The sequence below is a fragment of the Chiloscyllium plagiosum genome, unplaced genomic scaffold (assembly GCF_037043375.1).
Source record: "Chiloscyllium plagiosum isolate Xiang-an unplaced genomic scaffold, Cpla_swu_hap1 HiC_scaffold_4, whole genome shotgun sequence".
Lineage (NCBI taxonomy): Eukaryota > Metazoa > Chordata > Chondrichthyes > Orectolobiformes > Hemiscylliidae > Chiloscyllium > Chiloscyllium plagiosum.
The window spans coordinates 75760694-75787159 of record NW_028270142.1 but is presented as its reverse complement, the minus strand read 5'-3'; the positions used below and the strand labels follow the sequence as shown (position 1 = coordinate 75787159).

Here is a 26466-nt window from a genome sequence, read left to right as displayed (position 1 = left end):
AATTATTCAGATATTTAATTCTTAAGCAAAAACAAATGTCTCAATCAGCTGGTTCAAACATCATTCCAAGACTTCAACAAAAAATGAGGAGAAAGTGTCTGTTGCATTGTTGAAATTTCTGTCATTTGAAAGAAAATGTAAAACTACACCTTTATCTATCTGTTCAAATTGGTTGTGGAAATCCTGTGTACTTTTAAATGAGGTTCTCTTATTTTCCTATGACTGTCCTCGATCAATTCCACAGTCAACCCTAACTCTTTCGTGATCCATCTAGGAAATTACTGAATGCTCATTTCCACTGCTCTTGAGGTTGTCGTGCAAGTTAAAGGTTTAATCAAATTGCTCACAGTCCCAACTTCCCTGCCTCATGAACTCTGGTTAACACAAATCACTGACTACGTTTCCACAATGAATAAGAAACTAAAATTTATGATTGATCAATCAGTTCTAACCACAGGCAAACAAAATATGAATTATCAACATGTAATTCTTCTAAAATTAAACTCCATGCCTCCTCAAACCTTTAAAATAGATGCAGTGAGTGAAGAAAAAACAAATTAGGCGAACACAGTTTAATAGCATCAGTCTACAGGATTAAATGAGGCATCTTCTTGCTTCTTACAAGTCATTCTGATCTCTCATATTCTTTGTAAGTCTTTTCAGTTCTTTGCTGCAGACACATGGCTGTTGGCACAATAACTGTTCAATGTCAACTGGTTGGAGTGGCATCTAGACAAATAGTGAGTGAGGATAATTAATATCTTCCAATTTTTTGTTCAATATTATTTTGTTAGATAGTTCTTTGCAAGGAAAGAGAGACGATGTTGTCTTTCTCAGAGTATTTCTCTGCCATTGTATTGTTTACGCACAGGATCCTTGGCATTTAGATATTTAAAATTCCTAGTGCTTTCTTGTGAGCAGCTTAAAATCGACACTCACTAAGAAATCAAAAGGAGTAAGTGGCTGGCTTTATTTTAACTGCTCTATGCCCCATTTTTGCTAGCTAAGGGAATTAAAGTCAGGGCCCCAGTCTTGCATACATTGCAATGCAATTATTCAATCATTATAATTGCAAACAGAAATGCTTGGCGGGCAGAGAAAAGATACAAATAATGATTTTACTTGCTAACAGTCAAAGCAAGTTTTATTCACTTTGCTGAATCGCTTGTCCTCAAACATGGAAAAAGAAATGAACCACATGTTTTTTGCTCATTTGTTAATTTTTGGCACTTTCTTTTATAGTGCTATTAACTGTCTTGAATCACTTGTCTTTTTATTTCCAGTCCAGGATTGTTTGCCAGGGTTGTTATTAAAACCATTCTGTTCAAGTTGACCTTTGTGCCTCCAACAGCAAGAGTGTGATGTCGATTTCCTCCCTGTAATGATTTTCCGGTTGGTCTGTTAATAAAACTCCAACCTCTCTTCCTTAGTTGGGCTGTGATTTACAAAATGGTAATATTAAAGGGTCTGGAATGAGATTGTTGACCATTATTGCTTCAAATTGAAGGAGGCAGTGAGCTACAATTTTTAACAAGTTGAAATATATCTCATTTCAATAGATATCTTCAAAGCTTGCTGCCTGTGACTTGCCCATTTTAAGTGTGAAAATTCAAGACATTGTGTTTAGATACTAATATTTTCCAATATCCCTTCTGTGCAAAAACATCAAATTCCAAATGAAAAAACATAGAAGGAAGACAGAAAGGAAATGATCTACTGAATGATCTAACCTGCTCTGCATGGTTCTAATAACTTTTGCTGCAAAATTTACACATTCTCCACTCACGCTAGCCAGGCTTTCTTTTTAAAAAAAAAAAATTCTTATGGGGAAAAATATATAAACATCAAGCAATTGACATTTATGCAGGAGAGAATATTGGCATGACTTATTACTTACACGTTGTATGAGCTGATCTCCACCCCTCCAGCCAGATGTAAAAGGTCCAGCACTTGCTAAAGGAATGTAAAAGCACAGCATTGACTCCAGTTCTGAAGAAGATTCATGCTGGACTTGAAACTTTAACTCTTTTTCCTGTCCACAGATGCTACCAGACCTTTGTGTTTCTCAAACATTCTGTTTCAGATTTCCACTATCCACAATATTTTGTTTTATTACAGCATTGACTTTGAGCTGCCACATTTTTCCATGAGATCACTATCCTCTAGGACAAAAGTAAGGCTGTCCATAGATTCTACAGCTATATGGTGCTATTCCCTTTGCACTACATACCAAGTCTGGCCACATCAGTGGAAAGCCTAGAATGTTTTTTAATTAAATGCCAATTCACAAGCATAAAGGCTTAAAAAGGGAAAATAATTATCCTGGATATATCTTATTATCTAAGTATTGATTTCTTCATTGTTAAATATATTTTAAATTTGATTAATGTGCTACTAATTGAAACATTGAACAGGGAAGTGATAGATTTTACAGACTCTCCAAAAACAGTAAGGTAAGTTAATTCGTTGGGATGCAAAAAATTGATTTTCCGACAGCAAAGATGAAATACGAAGATAAATTCAGCAGCACATTGTGTTGAGCATTGTGCAGTCTGTGGTAGGTTAATAATTGTAATGCATTGTGTATGTTGTGAATATGCTTGATATGAAATAGTTTTTAATAAAGTCATACCCGTGGGATAAAGTCAGCAGTGTAGAAGAATCGCATGACACCCAGTTCATAACCAGGTAAAAGTGATCTGCACTAGTTGACTTTTGTGCAGTTGTGTGTAAGTTAAATGGTTTTCCTTGTTTAATTCCAAGGCACATGGGAGGTGAGCAAGAGAACTGAGTCTTTTTAGAGGCTTAGGGTCAGGAAGGATAAATCGATGGTGAGAGGAGATTGTGGAGTGGGTGTAGAGGAGTGAAAGAAGCTTCCAGAGGATGGCAGACAGTACAGTCAGAGGCCTGAAACAGTGAGGTAAGAATGGCATATCATCATGGGTGTGGTAGTGTGGGGGAAGAAGTGTGTGAAGTAGTAGGGGGGCATATCAGTGAAGGTTAGAAAATTTAACGCTTAGTGGTGGGGCAGTGCTATCCACATATGTGTCCATGTAAGAGTCCATTCAGGGATGTGAATTCACCTATAACATTTCAATTGTCCTACCCATGCATGATCTTGGACAGTAGACTTTACATTGCATTAACAGAAGGGTTAGCTGTCCCGCAGAGTGGCAAATACCACACCAGACACTTGATAAAAATTTAGTGTAACTAAAAAGCACAACATTGTTTCATCTAAGGGGCATGAATAGGGTGAATAGCCGAGGTCTTTTTTCCCCCGGGATAGGGGAGTCCAAAACTAGAGGGGAAAGATTTAAAAGGGACCAAAAGGGCAACTTTTTCACACAGAGGGTGGTGGGTATATGGAATGAGCTGCCAGAGGAAGTGGTGGAGGCTGGTACAATGATAACATTCAAAAGGCATCTGGATAGGTAAATGAAGGCTTTGGAGGGATATGGGCCAAGTGCTGGCAAATGGAACTAGATTAATTTAGGATATCTGATCAGCATGGACGAGTTTGACCGAAGGTCTTGTTTCCATGCTGTACAACTCTATTACTCTACCTACAATAAAGCAAATGTCCTAACTTTTCTGCAAACATCCCTATGTGCCAGTATGTCCAACACGCTGACTAAGCCATTCTCAATAAATAATGATAAACATGTGAAATGAAACCAATTTAATTTGAAATATTTACAAGTAAATTTAATTTTGAAAGTCAACCACACCACTTTAATACTCTCAAGAGTAGGCCACTCAACCCCGACTGCTTGCCCTGTCATTTGATAGAATTATGGTTTATCTGATTGTGGCCTCAACTCCACTTTCCTGTCCACCTGCTAAAACAAGCTTGTCTAACAGGTGGCTCTTAGGTGGCCTAACATTCTACAGAGCCTACAACCTGTGGTGTAAGTACATGTGGAAGATTTTGGTTGCTCCTGCAATCAAGCCACTTATCTGCCACCCCTGCTGCTGATAGACTCAGACTCAGAGGAGAAATTTTAAAATAATTGCAACTGGTAAACCTTTGGTTCCTCACATTTTTGAGTAAAGTGTTTTTAAGATAGAAACCTGGGTAACATTGGTTTTGGGCACTTGGGGCCTAGTAGCTTATTTAACTTCAATTTGATTTTGTTTTTCCTTGGAGTTTCGTGACTGACCAAAGTCTATATCATCTGCAAAGTGTTTGTAGAAGAGTGATAGTAAACCTTTTACGATCATTGTTGATTACATTGCAATTTGTAGGGAGCACAGGAATTAGGTCTGTAGAATTCTAACAATGCATTGTTTTTTTTTCAGAAAATATGGGATGTATAAAGTCAAAGAACTTCACTGAAGAGCCAAAAGAATTGAAGGAAAAACCAGTACGTAAATCTGAACCAACTATTTATGTGCAAGATCCCACATCCAATACACAAGTGCCAGTAAGTAGTGAAATGAAGGAAAATCCTCATGGCACAAAGCTGGATACATACATAATATCTATTAAAAATCCATGTCCTACTTACAATTCTATGATCTTAAACTCCAGATTTGTCAGAGTTACTTTATTTACCATTCAACCTTTCATCACCAGTAGCTATCATTGTATTTTACTTTAAATAAATATCATGAACATCAAATTAAACAGTCAGTCTACATCTTAAAATATTCCTCTCCTCAAAGCTCTCTAATGCTCTCAGCTCTTTCTCTATTTTCTTTCATGTCTTTCTCTACGTTCATCATATCCATAACACTTTGTTCTGCTACCTTTACTAACTTTGGGTGGCACGGTGGCTCAGTGGCTAGCACTGCTGCCTCACAGCGCCAGGAACCTGGGTTCAATTCCCACCTCGGGCAATTGTTTGTGTGGAGTTTGCACATTCTCCCCGTGTCTGCGTGGGTTTCCTCCCACAGTCCAAAGATGTGCAGGTTAGGTGAATTAGCCATGCTAAATTGCCCGTAGTGTTAGGTGCATTAGTCAGGGGTGAATGTCGGGGAATAGATCTGGGTGGGTTGCTCTTCGGAGAGCCGGTGTGGACTTGTTTGGCCAAAGGGTCTGTTTCCACACTAGGGGAATCTAATCTAACGGTTACTTAGAGATGATTCCGTCCTTGGATTTTGAAACTCCCATTCTCCCTCCTTGATATTATCTAATCAAATCTCAATCCATCTGCTTTTGCAAGTTAACTTCCATCTCTGACCTCCATTTTCGTCTCCCAAATAACTTTACCAAATTGTCATCTTATGTATGACTCCACGTTTGAAATGTTCCAATCTGCTTTCTATCTCTGTCTCAATTATGATACTGCCCTAAGCTCATTATAAATCACACCTTCTGTGACTGAGCATGAAGCACCATCTCCCCTTTACTTTTCTGCAGTCTTTGGAACAATTGACAACAGCAATGTCCTCCAGCATTTGACTTGGGGATTGTTTTTCTTTGTTACTTGGTTTCTCTTTTCCCTAACTAATAATGAAACAGAAGTAGGTTATTCAATCTCTTGAGCTTGTTCTAAAATTTAGTTCAATCATGGTTGAGCTATTCATTCATGTCTATTTAACTGCCTTAACTCCATGTCCTTGAAGCCTTCGTGCAACTGAAGTTCATTGCTCTCTAAAAATACTTAAGCATCTATAGACTTTTGCTGGGCAATTCTCGATTTCTACTATTCTTAATATAAAAATAGCTTCCTGATTTCTATCCTGAAAGAAATGGTTGAATTTTAAAATTATGTTCCAGTGGTTTCGATTCTTTAAGCAGAAGAAATTGTTTCTCTATATTTACCCCATCAAATCCCTTTTAACATTTTAATCATTTCAGTTAGAGACTATCTTCCATAGTCAAGGAAATACCAACTATGTGGATGCAACAAGTCCTGAACCTAAGTCACTGTATCATTCTAGTGAATCTGTACTGGACCTTGTTCAAGGACGAAATGTTCTTCCTGAGCTGTATTGTCAAAATTGTATTACGATAGGAAATGACGAAGACAAAGTACAACTGAATTACAATATTGAATATGGTTACGCCTGTGCATCTGCTGTTGTGCTCCTATGTTTTTAATGGTAACTAGAGAAGTGCGTAGATGGTAACTCGCAATGTATTGAAATAAAGCTAATTAATTTTTATGTTTTAAATTGATGTAGCGCAGGATCAGGAAGGTGGTTATATAAGTTGAGATTATGATGTATATTTTTATATTTACATTATTGAGTACTGAAATATGAACCTTGTTTCAGAGTTCAAACCAGGATTCTCATCTATTACCTGGCCAGAAGTTTCAGAAATTTGAAGGTAACTTACAACGAGCTGAGAATAATTCGAAAACCTCATTCATTCTGTTTTGATTTTGCACTCAAATTAACATAATGCCTTCTATCTTTACATGACAGAGACAGATGGCAAAATAGTTATTGCCTTGTATCCATATGAAGGAAACCATACAGATGACTTGAACTTCAAAAAAGGGGAAAGGCTGAAAGTGCTTGAAGAGTAAGTAGTTAATATTTCTCTATTTCACTAACTGATTAGTTATAAATACACAGTTTAGGTTAGTTACTCTTCAGTGTTTTACTACTGCATTGTAGAAACAATAGAAAGTAAGCATGCAAGTGTAGCAGGTAAATGAAGAAGGCAAATGGTATGTTGGCCTTTGTAGTAAGAGGATTTATGAACAGGAGCAAGACTGTCTTGCTGCAATAGTACAGGGCCTTGGTGACAGCAGAACTGTGCAATTATGGTCTCCTTATCTGAGAAAGGATATTAGTCTGAAACACTACAAATGTCTCTTCATGCGACGGTCCTGCCATAGAAACAGAGTCATACAACACGGAAGCAGACCATTTAGTCAAACTTGGCCATGCTGATCAAATTTCTCAAACTAAACTAGTACAATTTTCCTGCATTTGGCTCATATCCCTCTCCTGGATTAGTGGTGCTGGAAGAGCACAGCAGTGCAGGCAGCACCTGAGGAGCAGTAAAATTGACGTTTCGGGCAAAAGCCTGATGAAGGGCTTTTGCCCGAAACGTCGATTTTACTGCTCTTCGGAAGCTGCCTGAACAGTTGTGCTCTTCCAGCACCACAAATCCAGAATCTGGTTTCCAGCATCTGCAATCATTGTTTTTACCATATCCCTCTCCGTCTATTGATGTACTGTCCAAATATAGAACATAGAACATAGAACAATACAACAGCACAGAACAGGCCCTTCGGCCCACGATGTTGTGCCGAACATTTGTCCTAGCTTAAGCATCCATCCATGTACCTATCCAATTGCCGCTTAAAGGTTGCCAAAGATTCTGACTCTGCCACTCCCACAGGCAGCGCATTCCATGCCCCCACCTCTCTCTGGGTAAAGAACCTACCCCGACATCCCCTCCTATACCTTCCACCCTTCACCTTAAATTTATATCCCCTTGTAACACTCTGTTGTACCCGGGGAAAAAGCTTCTGACTGTCTACTCTATCTATTCCTCTGATCATCTTATAAACCTCTATCAAGTAACCCCTCATCCTTCGCCGTTCCAACGAGAAAAGGCCTAGCACTCTCAACCTATCCTCGCACGACCTATTCTCCATTCTAGGCAACATCCTGGTAAATCTTCTCTGCACTCTCTCCAAAACTTCCACATTTTCCCTAAAGTGAGGTGACCCAGAACTGCACACAGTACTCCAAATGTGGCCTAACCAAGGTCCTGTACAGCTGCAACATCACTTCACGACTCTTGAATTCAATCCCTCTGCTAATGAACGCTAATACATCATAGGCCTTCTTACAAGCTCTATCCACCTGAGTGACAACTTTCAAAGATCTATGAACATAGACCCCAAGATCCCTCTGCTCCTCCACCTCACTAAGAACCCTACCGTTAACCCTGTATTCCGCATTCTTATTTGTCCTTCCAAAGTGGACAACCTCACACTCGACAGGGTCGAACTCCATCTGCCACTCCTCAGCCCAGCTCTGCATCATATCTAAGTCTCTTTGCAGCCGACAACAGCCCTCCTCACTATCCACAACTCCACCAATCTTCGTATCATCTGCAAATTTACTGACTCACCCTTCGACTCCCTCTTCCAACTCATGAAGAAAAATTACAAACAGCAGAGGACCCAGAACTGATCTCTGCAGAACTCCACTTGTAACTGGGCTCCAGGCTGAATATTTACCATCTACCACCACTCTCTGACTTCGACCGGTTAGCCAGTTTTCTATCCAACTGGCCAAATTTCCCTCTATCCTATGTCTCCTGACTTTCCACATAAGCCTACCATGGGGAACCTTATCAAATGCCTTACTAAAATCCATGTACACTGCATCCACTGCTCTACCCTCCTCCACATGCTTGGTCACCTCCTCAAAGAATTCAATAAGACTTGTAAGGCAAGACCTACCCTTCAACAAATCCGTGCTGGCTGTCCCTAATCAATCAGTGTCTTTCCAGATACTCATAAATCCTATCCCTCAGTACCCTTTCCATTACTTTGCCTACCACCGAAGTAAGACTAACTGGCCTGTAATTCCCGGGGTTATCCCTATTCCCTTTTTTGAACAGGGGCACAACATTCGCCACTCTCCAGTCCCCTGGTACCACCCCCATTGACAGTGAAGACAAAAGGATCATTGCCAACGGCTCTGCAATTTCCTCTCTTGCTTCCCACATAATCCTAGGATATATCCCGTCAGGCCCGGGGGACTTGTCTATCCTCAAGTTGTTCAAAATGCCCAACACATCTTCCTTCCTTACCAGTCCGTTTCACACTCTCCTCTTCAAAAATACGGTCCCTCTCGTTTGTAAATACTGAAGAAAAGTACTCATTCAAGACCTCTCCTATCTCTTCCGATTCAATACACAGTCTCCCACTACTGTCCTTGATTGGACCTACCCTCGTTCTCGTCATAAATGTTGTAACTGTAGCTGCATCTACCACTTCCTCTGGGAGTTCATTCCACATATGAAACACTGTGAAAAAGTTGCTCCTCATGTCCCTTTTGAAACGTTCTCCTCTCAGCTTAAAAATATGCTGTCTAAGTTAGAACTCCCCTGCGCTAGGGAAAAGACTTTTGCTATTCACCTTACCAATGTCCTCATGAATTTATAAACTTCTGAAGGTCACCCTTCAATCTCCTATGCTTCAGTGAAAAAGTCCCAGTCTAACCAGCATTTCCTTATAATTCAAAGCTTCTAGTCCTGACAAATCCTTGTAAATCTTTTCTGAACCATTTGCAATTTAATAACATCTTTCCTATAACAGGGCAACTTGAACTGAACACAGTACTGCAAAAGTCCTACAGCTACATGGTATCTCAACTCCTATACTGAATGGTATGGGCAATGAAGTCAAGTGTGTTAAACATGTTCTTAATCACCCTGTCTATTTGTGTCACATCTTTCAAAGGACTGTGTACCTATACCCTTTGGTCTCTCTGTTAGACAACACTACCATCTCAGGAAGCAGCCTGTAAATCTTTCTTACGTTCCCTCCATAGTCAGAACATCCTTCCTCAGGTAAGGAGATCAAAACTGCATGGTATACTCTGGGTGTGGTCTCACCAAGGTCCTCTTCAAATTGCAGCAAGATGGCCCTGTTCCTGTTTGCAAATTCTCTCGCAATGAAGGCCAAAATACCATTCACCTTCTTCACCGCTGCTTACTTTCAGCAACTGGTGCACAAGGACCACCTGGTCTTTTTGCACCTCCTTTTTTCCCAATCTATCACCATTCTGATAATAATATACCTGCCTGTTTTTGCTACCAATCTGGATAACCTCACATTTATCCACATGATACTTCATCTGCCTTTTATTTGTCACATTGTCTTGTCCAAATTGTACTGAAATATCTCTGCATCTTCCTCCACACACTTCATGCTTCTACCCAGCTTTGTGTCCTTGTCTGTCACCAAGCAGGAGCATGTGTCCAACCAACCCCTATTCCAATTGCTGATGCATATGTGCATTCTCCCACCACTAGTTTCTCAGGAGAGGTGGGAAGCAGGACGTGACAATGACATCAACAGTGGGAGAAAGCACTGGTGGATGGAATGTATGCCAAGTAGCAATCACAACTGTTCCTGTTCAGCTGCAGGAGTTCCAGTTTTTTAAGTAAACCATGACCGTGTGTATTCTCTGTACTATCTAAACAATGACAATAGCATGGGTAAACTGCCATATAATTTGTGTGCTGTGTTTAATCAGGAAAGATATGTCTCTTTTGTATATATTGCACCACAAATAATTGGATTTTATAGATTGCCACCATTCAACATTTTATTTTTTACTTAGAGCAATCTCATCAGTACCATTTCACCATGGTGTATATGGAGAATTACACCCAAAACGAATTATTTGTGGAAAGCATGTGAGATTGCTAGTTTACTTTAATTGTTATATAGAAACAATGGGCTTGATTTTAAGTGCCGCTGATGCTGATAAGAGGTGAGTTGATATTTAAAAGCACAATGTCTTTTCCATGACTCCTTACCATATCTCCAAGGCTATTTACTGAAGCTAGACCTAGAAGATGCTGTGGCAAGTGGCCTATTAAGATTTGTTTGTAGATGCCAACTAGAATTTTCCTATCACAGAGTCATAGAGATGTACAGCACGAAAACCGACCTTTCGGTCCAACTCGTCCATGCCGACCAGATATCCCAACCCAATCTAGTCCCACCTGCCAACACCTGGCCCATATCCCTCCAAACCCTTCCTATTCATATACCCATCCAGATGCCTTTTAAATGTTGCAATTTTGCCAACCTCCACCATTTTCTCTGGCAGCTCATTCCATACCTCTACATGAAAAAGTTGCCCCTTAGGTCTTTTTTATATCTTTCCCCTCTCACCCTAAACCTATGCCCTCTAGTTTTGGAATCCTCCACCCCAGGGAAAAGACTTTGTCTATTTATCCTATCCATGCCCCTCACCATTTTGTAAACCTCTATAAGGTCTGCTTCAGGTTCCTGCATTTGACAGGGACCGGTTTATTGAATTTGAATTTCATCATCTGCCACAATAGGATGTCCCCAGAACCCATGTCCCCAGAATTTTAACCCGTATCCTCTGGATAGCTCGGACAGTGACGTTACCATTATGCCACCTCTCTCCAGTGGTGTCTGACTGCAAAAGCCATATTTATTTAATCTCTAAGACTGTTGTAGTGGGAGTATGTAACCCTCTCCTTCATTTAGTTGTCACTACTGCTTTCAATTTGGCCACCCAGGTTTGAGAGCGTATCATCCTTCCATAAATAAATGGTGAGTCCACACTCTAGTCATAAATGGGTCACTCTGGTGAAATCCCACTCAACATTTCCCTCAGTTCAGCCTTCTAGCCTTCATTTCAGCCTGAAGACAAGGTTCAGAAAAAGAACTTCAGAAACTTTTGCTCCATCTTTGGCCAAGATTCCTGTTCTCAAATTCAGCTTTGGGCAAAGAGAACAAAAATTGAATCCAAGAATAAGTTGCTGTTTCTTGTTATTCACTTCTATAGAATCTTTGAGCAAAGTCAAAGAGCAAAAAACCAGACATTTTTTATTTTGGTATAACTTTTTTTAAATAACTAGACTGATTAAACCACATGAGCCAAAGAGTTCTCAGTTTTGATCGCACTTTTCAGATTTTCTTCCATTCATTCACAGTAGGGCAGTGTTGGCCTCGGCAGTGGAAGATCTTCTATGGGACTGCTTAGAGTTGGTGGACTGGTCCATATTCAAGAATTTAGCGACAAACCTAAACGAGTATGCCACTACCATCACAGACTTCATTAGTAAGAGTGTAGCAGATTACATGTCAAAGAAGTTACTCCAAATGTTCCCTAACTGGAAACCATGGATGAACCAAGAGATCCACTCCCTTCTGAAGGCCAGGTCTGAGGTGTTCAATCAGATGACCCTGTACAGGTACGATCTTTGCAAAGCCAGCAGAGACCCCGAAAGATAATACCAAATTAAGCTTGAGAGCCATACTAAACACACTGATACTTGTTGTTTGTGGCAAGACTTACACCACATAACAGACTACAAAGTAAAGTTGAACAGAGTTGCAGGTGATAATACATCCATATCTGATTTGTTCAATGCAGTCTATGCTCATTTTGAACAGGATGTCAGAGAAATAATGTCACCTATCCCAACAGCTTCAGATGCACCCAAACCCACTACCACAGATTTTAGATCAGCCTTCTTGAGAGTGACCCCACAGAAAGCCACTGGCCTGGTCATTCACTCAGATCATTTGCAGACCAATTGGTAGGAATATTTGCTGACATCTTTAGCCTCTCCTTAGTTCAATCTGAAGTCTCCACCCACTTAAAGAAGCCCACCATCATGCCAATATCAAAGAAAAATTATGCAGCATTCCTCAATGACTACTGCCCAGTGGCACTGACCTCCATAATCATGAAATGCTTTGATAAGTTAGTCATGACTGACATTAATTCCAGCCTTTTCTTGATTGTTTGCGATTTGACTACCGATGCAACAGGTCCATTCTCCCTGGCCTGACCCTCATCCCTGGAATGTTTGGATTGCAAGGATATCTAGGTCAGGCTTCTATTATTAACGACAGCTTCACCTTCAACTCTGTAATTCCAAACAAACTCATCACCATTCTCTGAGACCTAGGTCTCGGCTCACCCCTCTGTTACTGGTTTCTCGACTTCCTGAGCCATAGATCGCAATCAATAAGAATAGGCAACAACACCTCTTTCATGACAATCCTCAGCACCAGTGTCCTGCAAGGCTACGTACTCATCTGCCTATTGTACTTCTTATACACTCATAACTGTGTTGTCAAATACTGCCCCAACTCCATTTACAAGTTTGCTGATGACACCACCATTGTAGGTTGGATCTCAAACAATGACAAGATAGAAATCAGATAGTGCATAGTGCAAAGATGACAATCTCTCCATCAATATCAACAAAATGAAGGAGCTAGTTATTGACTTCAGAAAGGGTAATGGAGGGCACGCCCCTATCTGCAACAATGGTGCAGAGGTGGAAATGGTCCAGAGTATCAAGGTCCTGGGAGTGATGATCACCACCAATCCATCCTGGCCCACCCACATTGAAAGCATAACAACACTTCTACTTCCTTAAGAGGTGAAGGAAATTCTCTGAAACTATAAAGAGTCATGAACACAGCCCAGTCCATCACGCAAACCAGCCTTCCATCCATTGACTCCATCTATACTTTCTGCTGCCTTGGGCAAACAACCAACACAAACAAAGACCCTTCCCACCCCGGTTATACTCTCTTTCACTTTCTTCATTGGGCAGAAGATATAAGAGTTTCAATACATGTATGAACAGATTCAAGAACAGCTTCTTCCCTGCTTTTATCAGATTTTTGAATGGGCTTCTCAACTGTTGATGTTGATCTCTCCCTTTGCACCTTCTCTGTCTGTAACACTGTATTCTGCACTCTGTTCTGCTACTTGATGCACTGCATATGGTACGATCTGCCTGTAGACCATGCAAAAGAACATTTTTCACTGCATCACAGTATATGTGACAGTAATAAATCAAATCATATGTTTTCTCTGTCAAGTAGAGGTGATGTACTGAAATTTTGTTTTGTTTTCAGAAAGACATTTCTTAATACCACCCTGCCCCCATGAGACAGGAAGATAAGACTTTCATCTCCTCTGTCTACGCTGTACAATAAATAGCTATTTAAACAACCTTGTTTCAGTGCTCGAAAGGAAACACAAAAGGAAATGACTCCTTTCACTCTGCAAGGCCATCTGTTCTCTGACATACATGGCTAATTCTGCTAATGAGACGAGGCTTGAGCACAAACCAGTTTGATGCATATGGATGCCGTTAAAATTCATCAGATTTTCACCCACTCACCTAGGCTTAAAATTACTGCTGCTAATCAACCAGCTTTTTTTTTAAATTAGTTTCATTTCATAGAATTTCTATCATTTGATTGTGAAATGCCATGTAGACTTTGCTGGGAAGAAGGAAGAAAACATTTTCAAACCAAGCTTTTTTAAGCACAATGGCATAATTAAAATTGGGTTTTCTACTGCCCTTTTGCTTTTTGTCGTCATTTTCATCACCATTTGCTTTTGTCATTTCTCCTAATTTTCCTGATGTCAATTGGTCTACAGTCTCCATGTTTTTGAACATTGTATAATGCTAAAAATACTATAAAAATAGAATCTCTGCTTTATCTTAAACTGAGAATTATGTGTGAAAATGTTAATCATTTGCCTCACTTATTTCAATGTGGAAATGTATAAACACGTACGCATCACTGTTATTTCCTGAGACATCAGAAACTTCCTGATTAATAACATAGTTCCTTTGGGCATCAGCTGACTTTAGCAGAAGTCGGTGCATAACCAGAATTTCACACGCTAACCCATCTGAATTCTATGATGAGTCATCACTTTTCTAGTCTGTACAAGCTTCTTCCTATGATCAGTAATCGATGTTAGCTATCGCACCTTGACCAAAAGTCATTATGGAGATATTACGGCATCTGACTGTTTGTTTGGTTGCACCTGAGCATGCAGAATCTCGCTTTTTAATGCCACTCATGGATTTGCCACTGACTTTCCATCAAGTAGTTGCAATCAGTGTACTTTCCAAAACGTCCCTTGGCTTTATAGAGTTTGCCTTTCTCCAGTTTATAAATCTATCAACAAAGTGGATGACTGTTAGCAGGATTTACCCCTGTATTTTTGAAAACATCATCTTTAAACCTTTCCACTGGTTAGAACTGTTGAAATTGAATTATGATGAGGCAAAATGCTTAAAATGCAATGCCACTTCAAGGTGCAAATGCATGAATAAATCAACCTCGATGAAAAGAATTACAAAAAAAGTGACCCCCTATAAATTAGATAATTATCTAAACTTGTCATGATCTTAAGAAAACATTTGAAAACTTTAAGTAAAAACATTGACAGTTACTACCTGGATGGATTAACTGACAGTATGACCATAAGACATTAGAAGCATAAATAGACATTCAGCCCATCAATTCTCCTTGTCATTCAACAAGATTTTGGCTGATCTGAATCCTGAACTCCACTTGTTTGCCTTTTCCCATAATCTTTGATTCACTTACTGATTAAAAGTCTATCTATCACAGCTTTAAATATACTTACTGAGCCAAACATGATAGTCCTCTAAAGAATTCCACAGATTTGCTACCCTCTGAGAAGTTCCTCCTCATTACCATCTCAAGTTCTGGACTGTACCACAAGGGGAACCAACCTCTCAGCATCTATTCTGTCAAGTCCTCTAATGATCTTGTATGTTTCAATAAGTTAACCTCTGTCATCTGTTCAAATGAATACAAGTCCATCTACTAAACTTCTCCACAAATGAAAATCCTTTGATACCAGAATCTAGTGAATTGTATAATCTAGCACGGTGGTTCAGTGGTTAGCACTGTTGCCTCACAGCACCAGGGACCTAGGTTCAATTCCTGCCTTAGGCAACTGTGTGTGCAGTTTGCACATTCTCCCCGTGTCTGCATGGGTTTCCTATGGGTGCTCCGGTTCCCTCCCACAGACCAGATGAATTGGCCATAGTGTTAGGTGCATTTGTCAGAGGGAAATTGATCTGGGTGGATTATTCTTCAGAGGGTCGGTGTGGACTTGTTGGGCCGAAGGGCATGTTTCCACACTAGGGAATCTAACCTAATCTTCTCTAAATTGCTTCCAATGCCAGTATATCTACTCTTGGATAAGGGATCAAAACTGGTCACCCTATTCCAGGTGTGATCTGACTTGTGTCTTGTATTGCTTTCGCAAGATCTCCCTATTCTTATGTTTCATTCCCTTTGAAATAAAGGCCAAAATTCCATTTGCCTCTCCTATTATTCACTGAAGTTAGACAATATAGAAAATAGACAATAGGAGCAGGAGTAGGCCATTCAGCCCTTCGAGCCTGCACCGCCATTCAATATAATCATGGCTGATCATTCCAAATCAGTATCCTGCTCCTGCCTTATCTCCATAACCCTTGATTCCACTATCTTTGAGAGCTCTATCCAACTCCTTCTTAAATGAATCCAGAGAGTGGGCCTCCACTGCCCCCTGTGGCAGAGCATTCCACACAGCCACCACTCTCTGGGTGAAGAGGTTTCTCCTGAGCTCTGTCTTAAATATGTCTACCCCGTATTTTTAAGCTGTGTCCTCTGGTTCGGCACTCACCCATCAGTGGAAATATGTTTCCTACTGCCAGATTGTCCAGTCCTTTCATAATCTGATACGTCTCAATCAGATCTCCTCTCAATCTTCGAAACTCAAGGGTATACAAGCCCAGTCACTTCAGTCTTCCAGTGTAAGGTAATCCTGCCATTCCAGGAATTGACCTCGTGAACCTACACTGCACTCCCTCAATAGCCAGAATGTCTTTTCTCAAATTTGGAGACCAGAACTGCACACAGTACTCCAGGTGTGGTCTCACCAGGGCCCTATACAGCTGCAGAAGCACCTCTTTGCTTCTATACTCAATTCCTCTTGTTATGAAGGCCAGCATGCTATTAGCCTTCTTCACTACCTGCTGTACCTGCATGCTTGCCTTCATTGACTGGTGTACAAGAACACCCAGATCTCTCTGTACTGCCCCTTTACATAAATTGATTCCATTTAGGTAGTAATCTGCCTTCCTGTTCTTGTCACCAAAGTGGATAACCATACATTTAACCACATTAAACTGCATCTGCCATGCATCTGCCCACTCACCTAACTTGTCCAGGTCACCCTGTAATCTCCTAACATCCTCATCACTTTTCACCCTGCCACCCAGCTTTGTATCATCAGCAAATTTGCTAATGTTATTGCTGATACCATCTTCTATATCATTAACATATATTGTAAAAAGCTGTGGTCCCAGCACGGATCCCTGCGGTACTCCACTGGTCACTGCCTGCCATTCCGAAATGGAGCCGTTTATCACTACCCTTTGTTTCCTATCAGCCAACCAATTTTCAATCCAATCTAGTACTTTGCCCCCAATACCATGCACCCTAATTTTACTCTCTAACCTCCTGTGTGGGACTTTATCAAAAGCTTTCTGAAAGTCCAGGTACACTACATCTACTGGATTTCCCTCGTCCAACTTCATAGTTACATCCTCAAAAAATTCAAGAAGATTAGTCAAGCATGATTTCCCCTTCATAAATCCATGCTGACTCTGTCCTATCCTGTTACTACTATCCAGATGTGCAGTAATTTCATCCTTTATAATAGACTCCAACATCTTTCCCACCACTGAGGTCAGACTAACTGGTCTATAATTACCTGCTTTCTCTCGCCCACCTTTCTTAAAAAGTGGTATAACATTTGCCACCCTCCAATCCTCAGGAACCGACCCCGAATCTATTGAACTCTGGAAAATAATCACCAACGCATCCACGATTTCCCGAGCCACCTCCTTCAGTACCCTGGGATGCAGACCATCAGGCCCCGGAGACTTATCAACCTTCAGACCTGACAGCTTCTCCAACACCAAATCCTGGCAAATATAAATTCCCTTAAGTTCAGGTCCTTCAGCCACTGTTACCTCAGGGAGATTGCTTGTGCCTTCCCAAGTGAACACAGATCTGAAGTACCCATTTAATACCTCTGCCATTTCTTTGTTCCTAGTAATATATTCCCCTGTTTCTGTTTTCAAGGGCCCAATTTTTGTCCTAACCATTTTTTTGCCTTGCACATACCTAAAAAAGCTTTTACTATCCTCCTTAATATTCTTGGCCAGTTTACCTTCATACCTCATTTTTCCTCTGCGTATTTCCTTCTTAGTAATCCTCTGTTGCTCTTTAAAAGCTTCCCAGTCCTCAGTTTTCCCACTTATAGCTATGTTATACTTTTTCTCTTTTAACTTTATATGTTTCTTTACTTTCCTCGTCAGCCACGGCCGCCCATGCCTCCTCCTGGGATCTTTCTTCCTTTTAGGAATGAACTGATCCTGCAACTTCTGCATTATACACAGAAATATCCGCCATTGTTCCTCCACGGTCATCCCTGCTAAGGTATTGCACCATTGAACTTTGGCCAGCTCCTCCCTCATAGCTCCATAATTCCCTTTATTCAACAGAAGTACTGTCACTTCCGACTGTACCCTCTCCCTCTCAAATTGCAGATTGAAGCTTATTGTATTATGGTCACTACTTCCCAATGGCTCCTTCACTTCGAGGTCTCTGACCAATTCTGGTTTGTTACACAATAGCAGATCCAGAATTGCCTTCTCCCTGGTCGGCTCCAGCACCAGCTGCTCTAAGAATCCATCTCTGAGGCACTCCACAAAGTCTCTTTCTTGTGGCCCAATACCATCCTGATTCTCCCAGTCTACCTGCATGTTAAAATCCCCCATAACAACTGTAGTGACAACTTTGCGACAGGCCAATTTCAGCTCCTGATTTAACTTCCATCCGACATCCAGACTACTGTTTGGGGGCCTGTAGATGACTCCCAAGAGGGTCTTTTTACCCTTGGTATTTCGAAGCTCTATCCACACTGACTCTACATCTCCTGACTCTAGGTCCCCCAGCGCAAGGGACTGAATATCATCCCTTACTAACAAGGCCACCCCACCTCCTCTGCCCGTCAGTCTGTCCTTACGATAACACGTGTATCCTTGAATATTCATTTCACAGGCCCTGTCCACTTGAAGCCACGTCTCAGTTATCCCCACAATATCGTATCTGCCAATTTCCAAAAGAGCCTCAAGCTCATCTATCTTATGTCTAATGCTTCGTGCATTCATGTATAGTATTTTTAATTTGTTACTGCTCTCACCCTTCCCATCAACCCTTATTTCACTCAACCTTACAGCATGATGCCTTTCCGAGTTTTCTGCCTCATTAATACAGTTGTCTTTCTTGACTTCTCTTGTTCTAACTTTCCCTTCAATTTCCTTTTTAAACATCCAGCTTGTCCCCTCCCCCCGGCTACTTAGTTTAAATCTAGCGGTGTTGCAGTAGAAAACCTGCCTGCCAGAATACTGGTCCCTAACCTATTTAGGTGCAAGCCGTCTCTCTTGTAGAATTTATGTTTACCACAAAATATACCCCAGTGATCCAAGAACTTGAATCCTTGCTTCCTGCACCAGTTCCCCAACCACGCGTTCAAGTCCATTATCTCCCTGTTTCTGGCCACACTAGCCCGAGGAACTGGAAGCAAACCGGAGATAACCACCTTGGACGTCCTGCTTTTCAGCCTTCTTCCTAGTTCTCCAAAGTCTCGCTGTAGTATGTTCCTCCTCTTCTTCCCGACATCATTTGTGCCGACATGTACCACCACCTCTGGCTCTTCACCCTCATCCTTGAGGATTTCCTGCACTCTGTCCGCGATGTCTTTCACTCTAGCACCAGGAAAGCAACACACCATCCTTAAATCCTGTCTGCTGCCACAAAAACCCCGGTCAGTTCCTCTCACGATGGAGTCCCCTATTACCATGGCTCTGTGCGATGTCCGACTCTTCCGCTCTACCTCTGCGGCAATTTTTGATTGACAAACGTGGCCACCTTGCGAGCTGGCAGTGTCATCAGTCTCTGCTTCCAAAAGCTTCAACTTGTTCCTGACAGGTACTTCTCCCGGGGTCTCTTGCACCTGTCTCCTCTCTGCCTTCCTCATCATTTGCTCTCTTCTGGCATGATTGGTGTAATAACATCGCTGAAGGTCTTGTCCAGAAAGATCTCGTTCTCTCGGATGAGCCTAAGGTCTTCGAGTTCTTTCGTCAGCGCCGCAATATGCTCGGTCAATTGCTGAATGTGCACACACTTGGTGCACAGTTGAATGCTAGCTTTTTGTGATTTGCGCACAAGGACCACCAAATCCCTCTGTGCTGGCTTGCTCTAAATTTTCACCCTTTAAATAATACTCAAGTCTTCTAGTCTTCCTGCCAAAGTGCATAACCTTACATTTTCGCATATTATATTCCAACTGCCAAGTTTTTGCTCATTCATTTAACCCGCGCTTAACCAGAATCCCTCTGTAGATTCATCTGTCATCATCACTACTTACATTCCCACCTATTTGTGTGTCATCTGCAAACTTGAGTGTAGAACCTTCACTTCCATCATCCAAAACATCAATATATATTGTAAATAATTGTGGTCCCAACACTGATCCCTGTGGCATTCCACTGACTCATTTAAGGGTTGTCCTGCTGAAAAAACCCTTTAACCCAGCTTTCTATTTTCAATTAGCCAATCCTCTATTCCCAAAACCATGAAGTGTTCTCTTATCAAGTAGTCCTACATTCTCAAATGTCCTTTGGAAATCCAGATATATTTCATAGAACATAGAACATAGAACAATACAGCACAGAACAGGCCCTTCGGCCCACGATGTTGTGCCGAACATTTGTCCTAGCTTAAGCACCCATCCATGTACCTATCCAATTGCCGCTTAAAGGTCACCAAAGATTCTGACTCTACCACTCCCACAGGCAGCACATTCCATGCCCCCACCACTCTCTGGGTAAAGAACCCACCCCTGACATCTCCCCTATACCTTCCACCCTTCACCTTAAATTTATGTCCCCTTGTAACATTCTGTTGTACCCGGGGAAAAAGTTTCTGACTGTCTACTCTATCTATTCCTCTGATCATCTTATAAACCTCTATCAAGTCACCCCTCATCCTTCGCCGTTCCAACGAGAAAAGGCGTAGCACTCTCAACCTATCCTCGTACGATCTATTCTCCATTCCAGGCAACATCCTGGTAAATCTTCTCTGCACCCTCTCCAAAGCTTCCACATCTTTCCTAAAGTGAGGCAACAAGAACTGCACACAGTACTCCAAATGTGGCCTAACCAAAGTCCTGTACAGTTGCAACATCACTTCACGACTCTTGAATTCAATCCCTCTGCTAATGAACGCTAATACACCATAGGCCTTCTTATAAACTCTATCCACCTGAGTGGCAACTTTCAAAGATCTATGAACATAGACCCCAAGATCCCTCTGCTCCTCCACCTCACTAAGAACCCTACAGTTAACCCTGTATTCCGCATTCTTATTTGTCTTTCCAAAATGGACAACCTCACACTTGGCAGGATTGAACTCCATCTGCCACTCCTCAGCCCAGCTCTGCATCATATCTAAGTCTCTTTGCAGCCGACAACAGCCCTCCTCACTATCCACAACTCCACCAATCTTCGTATCATCTGCAAATTTACTGACCCACCCTTCGACTCCCTCATCCAAGACATTAATAAAAATTACAAACAGCAGAGGACCCAGAACTGATCCCTGCGGAACTCCACTTGTAACTGGGCTCCAGGCTGAATATTTGCCATCTACCACCACTCTCTGACTTCGACCGGTTAGCCAGTTTTCTATCCAATTGGCCAAATTTCCCTCTATCCCATGCCTCCTGACTTTCCACATAAGCCTACCATGGGGAACCTTATCAAATGCCTTACTAAAATCCATGTATACTACATCCACTGCTCTACCCTCATCCACATGCTTGGTCACCTCCTCAAGAATTCAATCAGACTTGTAAGGCAAGACCTACCCTTCACAAATCCGTGCTGGCTGTCCCTAATCAAGCAGTGTCTTTCCAGATACTCATAAATCCTATCCCTCAGTACCCTTTCCATTACTTTGCCTACCACCGAAGTAAGACTAACTGGCCTGTAATTCCCGGGGTTATCCCTATTCCCTTTTTTGAACAGGGGCACAACATTCGCCACTCTCCAGTCCCCTGGTACCACCCCCGTTGACAGTGAAGACGAAAAGATCATTGCCAACGGTACTGCAATTTCCTCTCTTGCGTCCCACATAATCCTAGAATATATCCCGTCAGGCCCGGGGGACTTGTCTATCCTCAAGTTGTTCAAAATGTCCAACACATCTTCCTTCCTAACAAGTATCTCCTCTAGCTTACCAGTCCGTTTCACACTCTCCTCTTCAACAATACGGTCCCTCTCGTTCGTAAATACTGAAGAGAAGTACTCATTCAAGACCTCTCCTATCTCTTCCGACTCAATACACAGTCTCCCACTACGTCCTTGATCGGACCTACCCTCGTTCTCGTCATTCTCATGTTTCTCACATACGCATAAAATGCCTTTGGGTTATACTTGATCCTATCCGCCAAAGATTTTTCATGCCCTCTCTTAGCTCTCCTAATCCCTTTCTTCAGGTCCCTTCTGGCTATCCTGTATCCCTCCACTGCTCTGTCTGAACCCTGTTTCCTCAACCTTACGTAAGCCTCCTTCTTCCTCTTTACAAGACATTCAACCTCCCTCGTCAACCAAGGTTCCCTCACACGACCATTTCTTTCCTGCCTGACAGGTACATACATATCAAGGACACGTCGTATCTGTTCCTTGAAAAAGTTCCCCATTTCCACGACATCCTTCCCTGACAGTCTATGCTCCAAAATTATGCTCCTCAGATCCTGTCTTACAGCATCGTAATTACCCTTCCCCCAGTTGTAAAACCTACCCTGTTGCACGCACCTATCTCTCTCCATAACCAAGGTGAAAGTCACAGAATTGTGGTCACCATCACCAAAATGTTCACCCACTAACAAGCCCATCACTTGTCCCGGTTCATTACCGAGTACCAAATCCAATATGGCCTCCCCTCTGGTCGGACAATCTACATACTGAGTTAGAAAGGCTTCCTGGACACACTGCGCAAACACCGCCCCATCCAATCTACTTGATCTAAAGAGCTTCCAATCAATATTTGGGAAGTTGAAGTCGCCCATGACTACGACCCTGTGGCTTCTGCACCTTTCCAAAATCTGTTTCCCAATCTGTTTCTCCACATCTCTGCTGCTATTGGGGGGTCTATAGTAAACACCCAACAAGGTGACTGCACCTTTCCTATTTCTGACTTCAGCCCATACTACCTCCAAAGGCAGGTCTCCCTCGAACTGCCTTTCTGCAGCCGTTATACCATTTCTAATTAGCAATGCCACCCTCCCTCCTTTTTTACCACCCTCCCTAATCTTACAGAAACATCTGCAACCAGGAACCTCCAACAACCATTCCTGTCCCTCTTCTATCCACGTTTCCGTGATGGCCACAACATCGTAGTCCCAGGTACCGATCCACGCCTTAAGTTCACCCACCTTATTTCTGATTTCTGATTTCATCCACTATTTTCTTGTTTATTCTACATGTTACCTTCTCAAAGAACTATAATACATTTGTCAGATATGATTTCTCTTTCATGAAACAAGAGTGTCACCGCTTGATTAGACAATAGATAATAGACAACAGGTGCAGGAGTCGGCCATTCTACCCTTCGAGCCAGCACCACCATTCATTATGATCATGGCTGATTATCCTCAATCAGTAACCTGTTTCTGCCTTATTCCCATAACCCTTGATTCCGCTATCCTTAAGACCTCCATCCAACTCTTTCTTGAAAGTATCCAGAGACTTGGCCTCCATAGGCTTCTGGGGCAGAGCATTCCACACACCCACCACTCTCTGGGTGAAGAAATTTCTCCTCAACTCTGTTCTAAATGGTCTACCCCGTATTTTTAAGTTGTGTCCTCTGGTTCAGGACTCCTCCATCAGCGGAAACATGTTTCCTGCCTCCAGAATGACCAATCCTTTAATAATCTTATACGTCTCAGTCAGATCTCCTCTCAGTCTTCTAAACTCAAGGGTATACAAGCCCAGTCACTCCAGTCTTTCAGTGTAAGGTAATCCCGCCATTCCAGGAATTGACCTCATGAACCTACACTGCACTCCCTCAATAGCCAGAATGTCTTTCCTCAAATTTGGAGACCAGAACTGCACACAATATTCCAGGTGCGGTCTCACCAGGGCCCTATACAGCTGCAGAAGAACCTCTTTGCTTCTATACTCAATTCCTCGTGTTATGAAGGCCAGCAGGCTATTAGCTTTCTTCACTGCCTGCTGTACCTGCATGCTTGCTTTCATTGCCTGATGTACAAGAACACCTAGATCTCGTTGTACTGCCCCTTTACCTTACTTGATTCCATTTAGGTAGTAGTCTGCCTTCCTGTTCTTGCCACCAAAGTGAACAACCACACATTTATCCACATTAAACTGCATCTGCCATGCATCTGTCCACTCACCTAGCCTGTCCAGATCACCCTGTAATCTCCTAACATCCTCCTTACATTTCACCCTGCCACCCAGCTTTGTATCATCAGCAATTTTGCTAATATTACTTTTTATACCATCATCTATATCATTAATGTATCTTGTAAAAAGCTGCGGTCCCAGCACGGATCCCTGCGGTGCCCCACTGCCATTCTGAAAGGGAGCCGTTTATCACTACTTTGTTTCCTGTCAGCCAATCAATTTTCAATCCAAGTCAGTATTTTGCCCCCAATATCATGCGGCCTAATTTTGCTCACTAACGTCCTATGTGGGACTTTATCAAAGGCTTTCTGAAAGTCCAGTTACACTACATCCACTGGATCTCCCTTGTCCATCTTCAGAATTACATCCTCAAAAAATTCCAGAAGATTAGTCAAGCATGATTTCCCCTTCATAAATCCATGCTGACTCTGACCTATCCTGTTACTACTATCCAGATGTGTCGTAATGTCATCCTTTATAATAGATTCCAGCATCTTTCCCACCACTGAGGTCAGACTAATTGGTCTATAGTTCCCTGCTTTCTCTCTCCCTCCTTTCTTAAAAAGTGGGACAACATTAGCCACCCTCCACTCCTCAGGAACTGATCCTGAATCTATAGAACATTGGAAAATGATCACCAATTCATCCACGATTTCTAGAGCAACCTCCTTCAGTACCCTGGGATGCAGACCATCAGGTCCCAGGGACTTATCAGCCTTCAGACCTAACAGTCTCTCCAACACCATTTTCTGGTAAATATATATTCCCTTCAGTTCAGGTCTTTCAGCCACTATTACCTCTGGGAGATTGCTTGTGTCTTCCCCAGTGAACACATATATATTTACTATATATTTCTAAATTTTCTGCAATTACATCCTTTACGATAGACTGGAACATTTTTCCAGTGACCTGTGCTAAGCTAATTGGCCTACAGTTAACTTTTTCTTGTCTCCCTCCCTTTTTGAATAAGGGTGTTGCAATGGTGGTTTTCCAATCACTTTTCCAATTGGTTTTTATGAATCTAAGTATTCTTGGAAAACTATTACTCGTCCATCAATTATCTCTGAAGCTACTGTCCCAAAGCTCGTCCCTTTTGTTCTAAAAGCTGTTCCTTGACTCAAGGAGACTCTGTCCTTGTTTTTTTTTCAGGGAGCAATAAACTGGGCCAGACTCTGATCAGTCTGGTTTGGTACAGAGATGAAAAGGATTTTGTTTGTGTAAGCAGATGAGACTTCAGGCCAAAGTGGTCATGCTTTGGAAGTGACTTGTATAAAGAGAGGGGAGTGGTTAGCTCTCCAGCTAGCTGAGCTGAGCAGTTTTACTTCAGTCTGGCGTGGTGAGGAATTCAACAGGGAGATCTGTGGAAACTCTCTCTCTTTTTCTGCCCTTCAACTTCAACCTACAAGCATGTGTTCCATTTATACTGGATTTTAAAGGGAGTTTGCTTATTAGGACTGTTGTGTATATTCAGAACAGCATAATTAAGTCTAGTTGGATAGGTTGAGTTCTGTAGGGGTTCTTTATTCTGTTCTTTGTGTTTCATTGTGTAATGGTATGAATAAATTTTCGTCTGTTTTAAAATCTAGAAGTCAACCTAGCTAACTTAATCCGTGAAATTTTCATTATCCACTTACCGAAGCAAGTTGCAAAGTTGTGGTCTGAGCTGCCTGCTTAAGAATGTTTTGAGTGGTCTGGCTTAGTCCATAACAGACTGGGGGCTCTTTGCGGGATATTAAACAGTGAGTGGTAGGTGCTAGTGCCCTTATTTCATGTATTGGTTTGATTGGAACAAAACGTGGGATAGTCATGTCTCTTTCAGTCACCGAAGGTTTTCTGGATGTGGATGCAGTGACCTTGTAAGTTTTTGCAAAAAATGAACAAGAGCAAGTTGCAAGAATTAGCAGAGAAGCTGGAATTGGAACTGCCTGCTTCTGTGAGAAAAGGAGAGAGAATTACAGCAGGAGTTCAGCATTTAACCTTGCTGGAGGAACTATCAAAATCTATAGAGATGGCAAGAATTCCATTGTAAATGAAGCAGCTTGAGTTCGAGGCAAGAGATAAGGAAAGGGCAGCAGAAATTAAACAATTTGAGCCATGACTCAAAGCAGAAGAGAGAAAAAGAGAGAGAGCAGCAGAACAGAGAAAAAGAGAGAAGAGCAGAAGAGAGGGAAAATGAGAGCAGAGAAAGAAAGTGTGCTTGAACTTCTAACACTGACACTTGAAAAGGAAAGTCAGTTTTAAAGGCTGGAGATAAAAACTGAGAGTAGGCTCAGTGAGGAAGTAGTGCAAACTCATGTGGAAGAGCAGAGAGTTAAAACAGCAAGATTAGCAGCTGAAGTGGCTGATGATTATGAATTGGTCCATAAAATACAGTTTGGCTTCCAGAATCAACTTCAGTCCATGAGGGATAGAAATTAGGTAAAAGA

At 41.7% G+C, this 26466-nt stretch overlaps 1 protein-coding gene across 2 annotated transcripts in view; it reads left to right on the top strand.

The window, feature by feature from the left end:
- lyn (LYN proto-oncogene, Src family tyrosine kinase) overlaps positions 1-26466 on the top strand; it is a 124769-nt gene that overhangs the window by 20021 nt on the left and 78282 nt on the right. The window contains exons 3-5 of one of the 2 annotated variants that reach the window (XM_043688378.2): positions 4303-4367; positions 6226-6280; positions 6379-6478. In XM_043688378.2, coding sequence (XP_043544313.1) covers positions 4308-4367; positions 6226-6280; positions 6379-6478 — 215 coding nt within the window. In that variant the 5' untranslated portion in view covers positions 4303-4307. Of the gene's footprint in view, positions 1-4302; positions 4428-6225; positions 6281-6378; positions 6479-26466 lie in introns of both variants that reach the window. The other variant, XM_043688377.2, reaches the window with a different exon arrangement.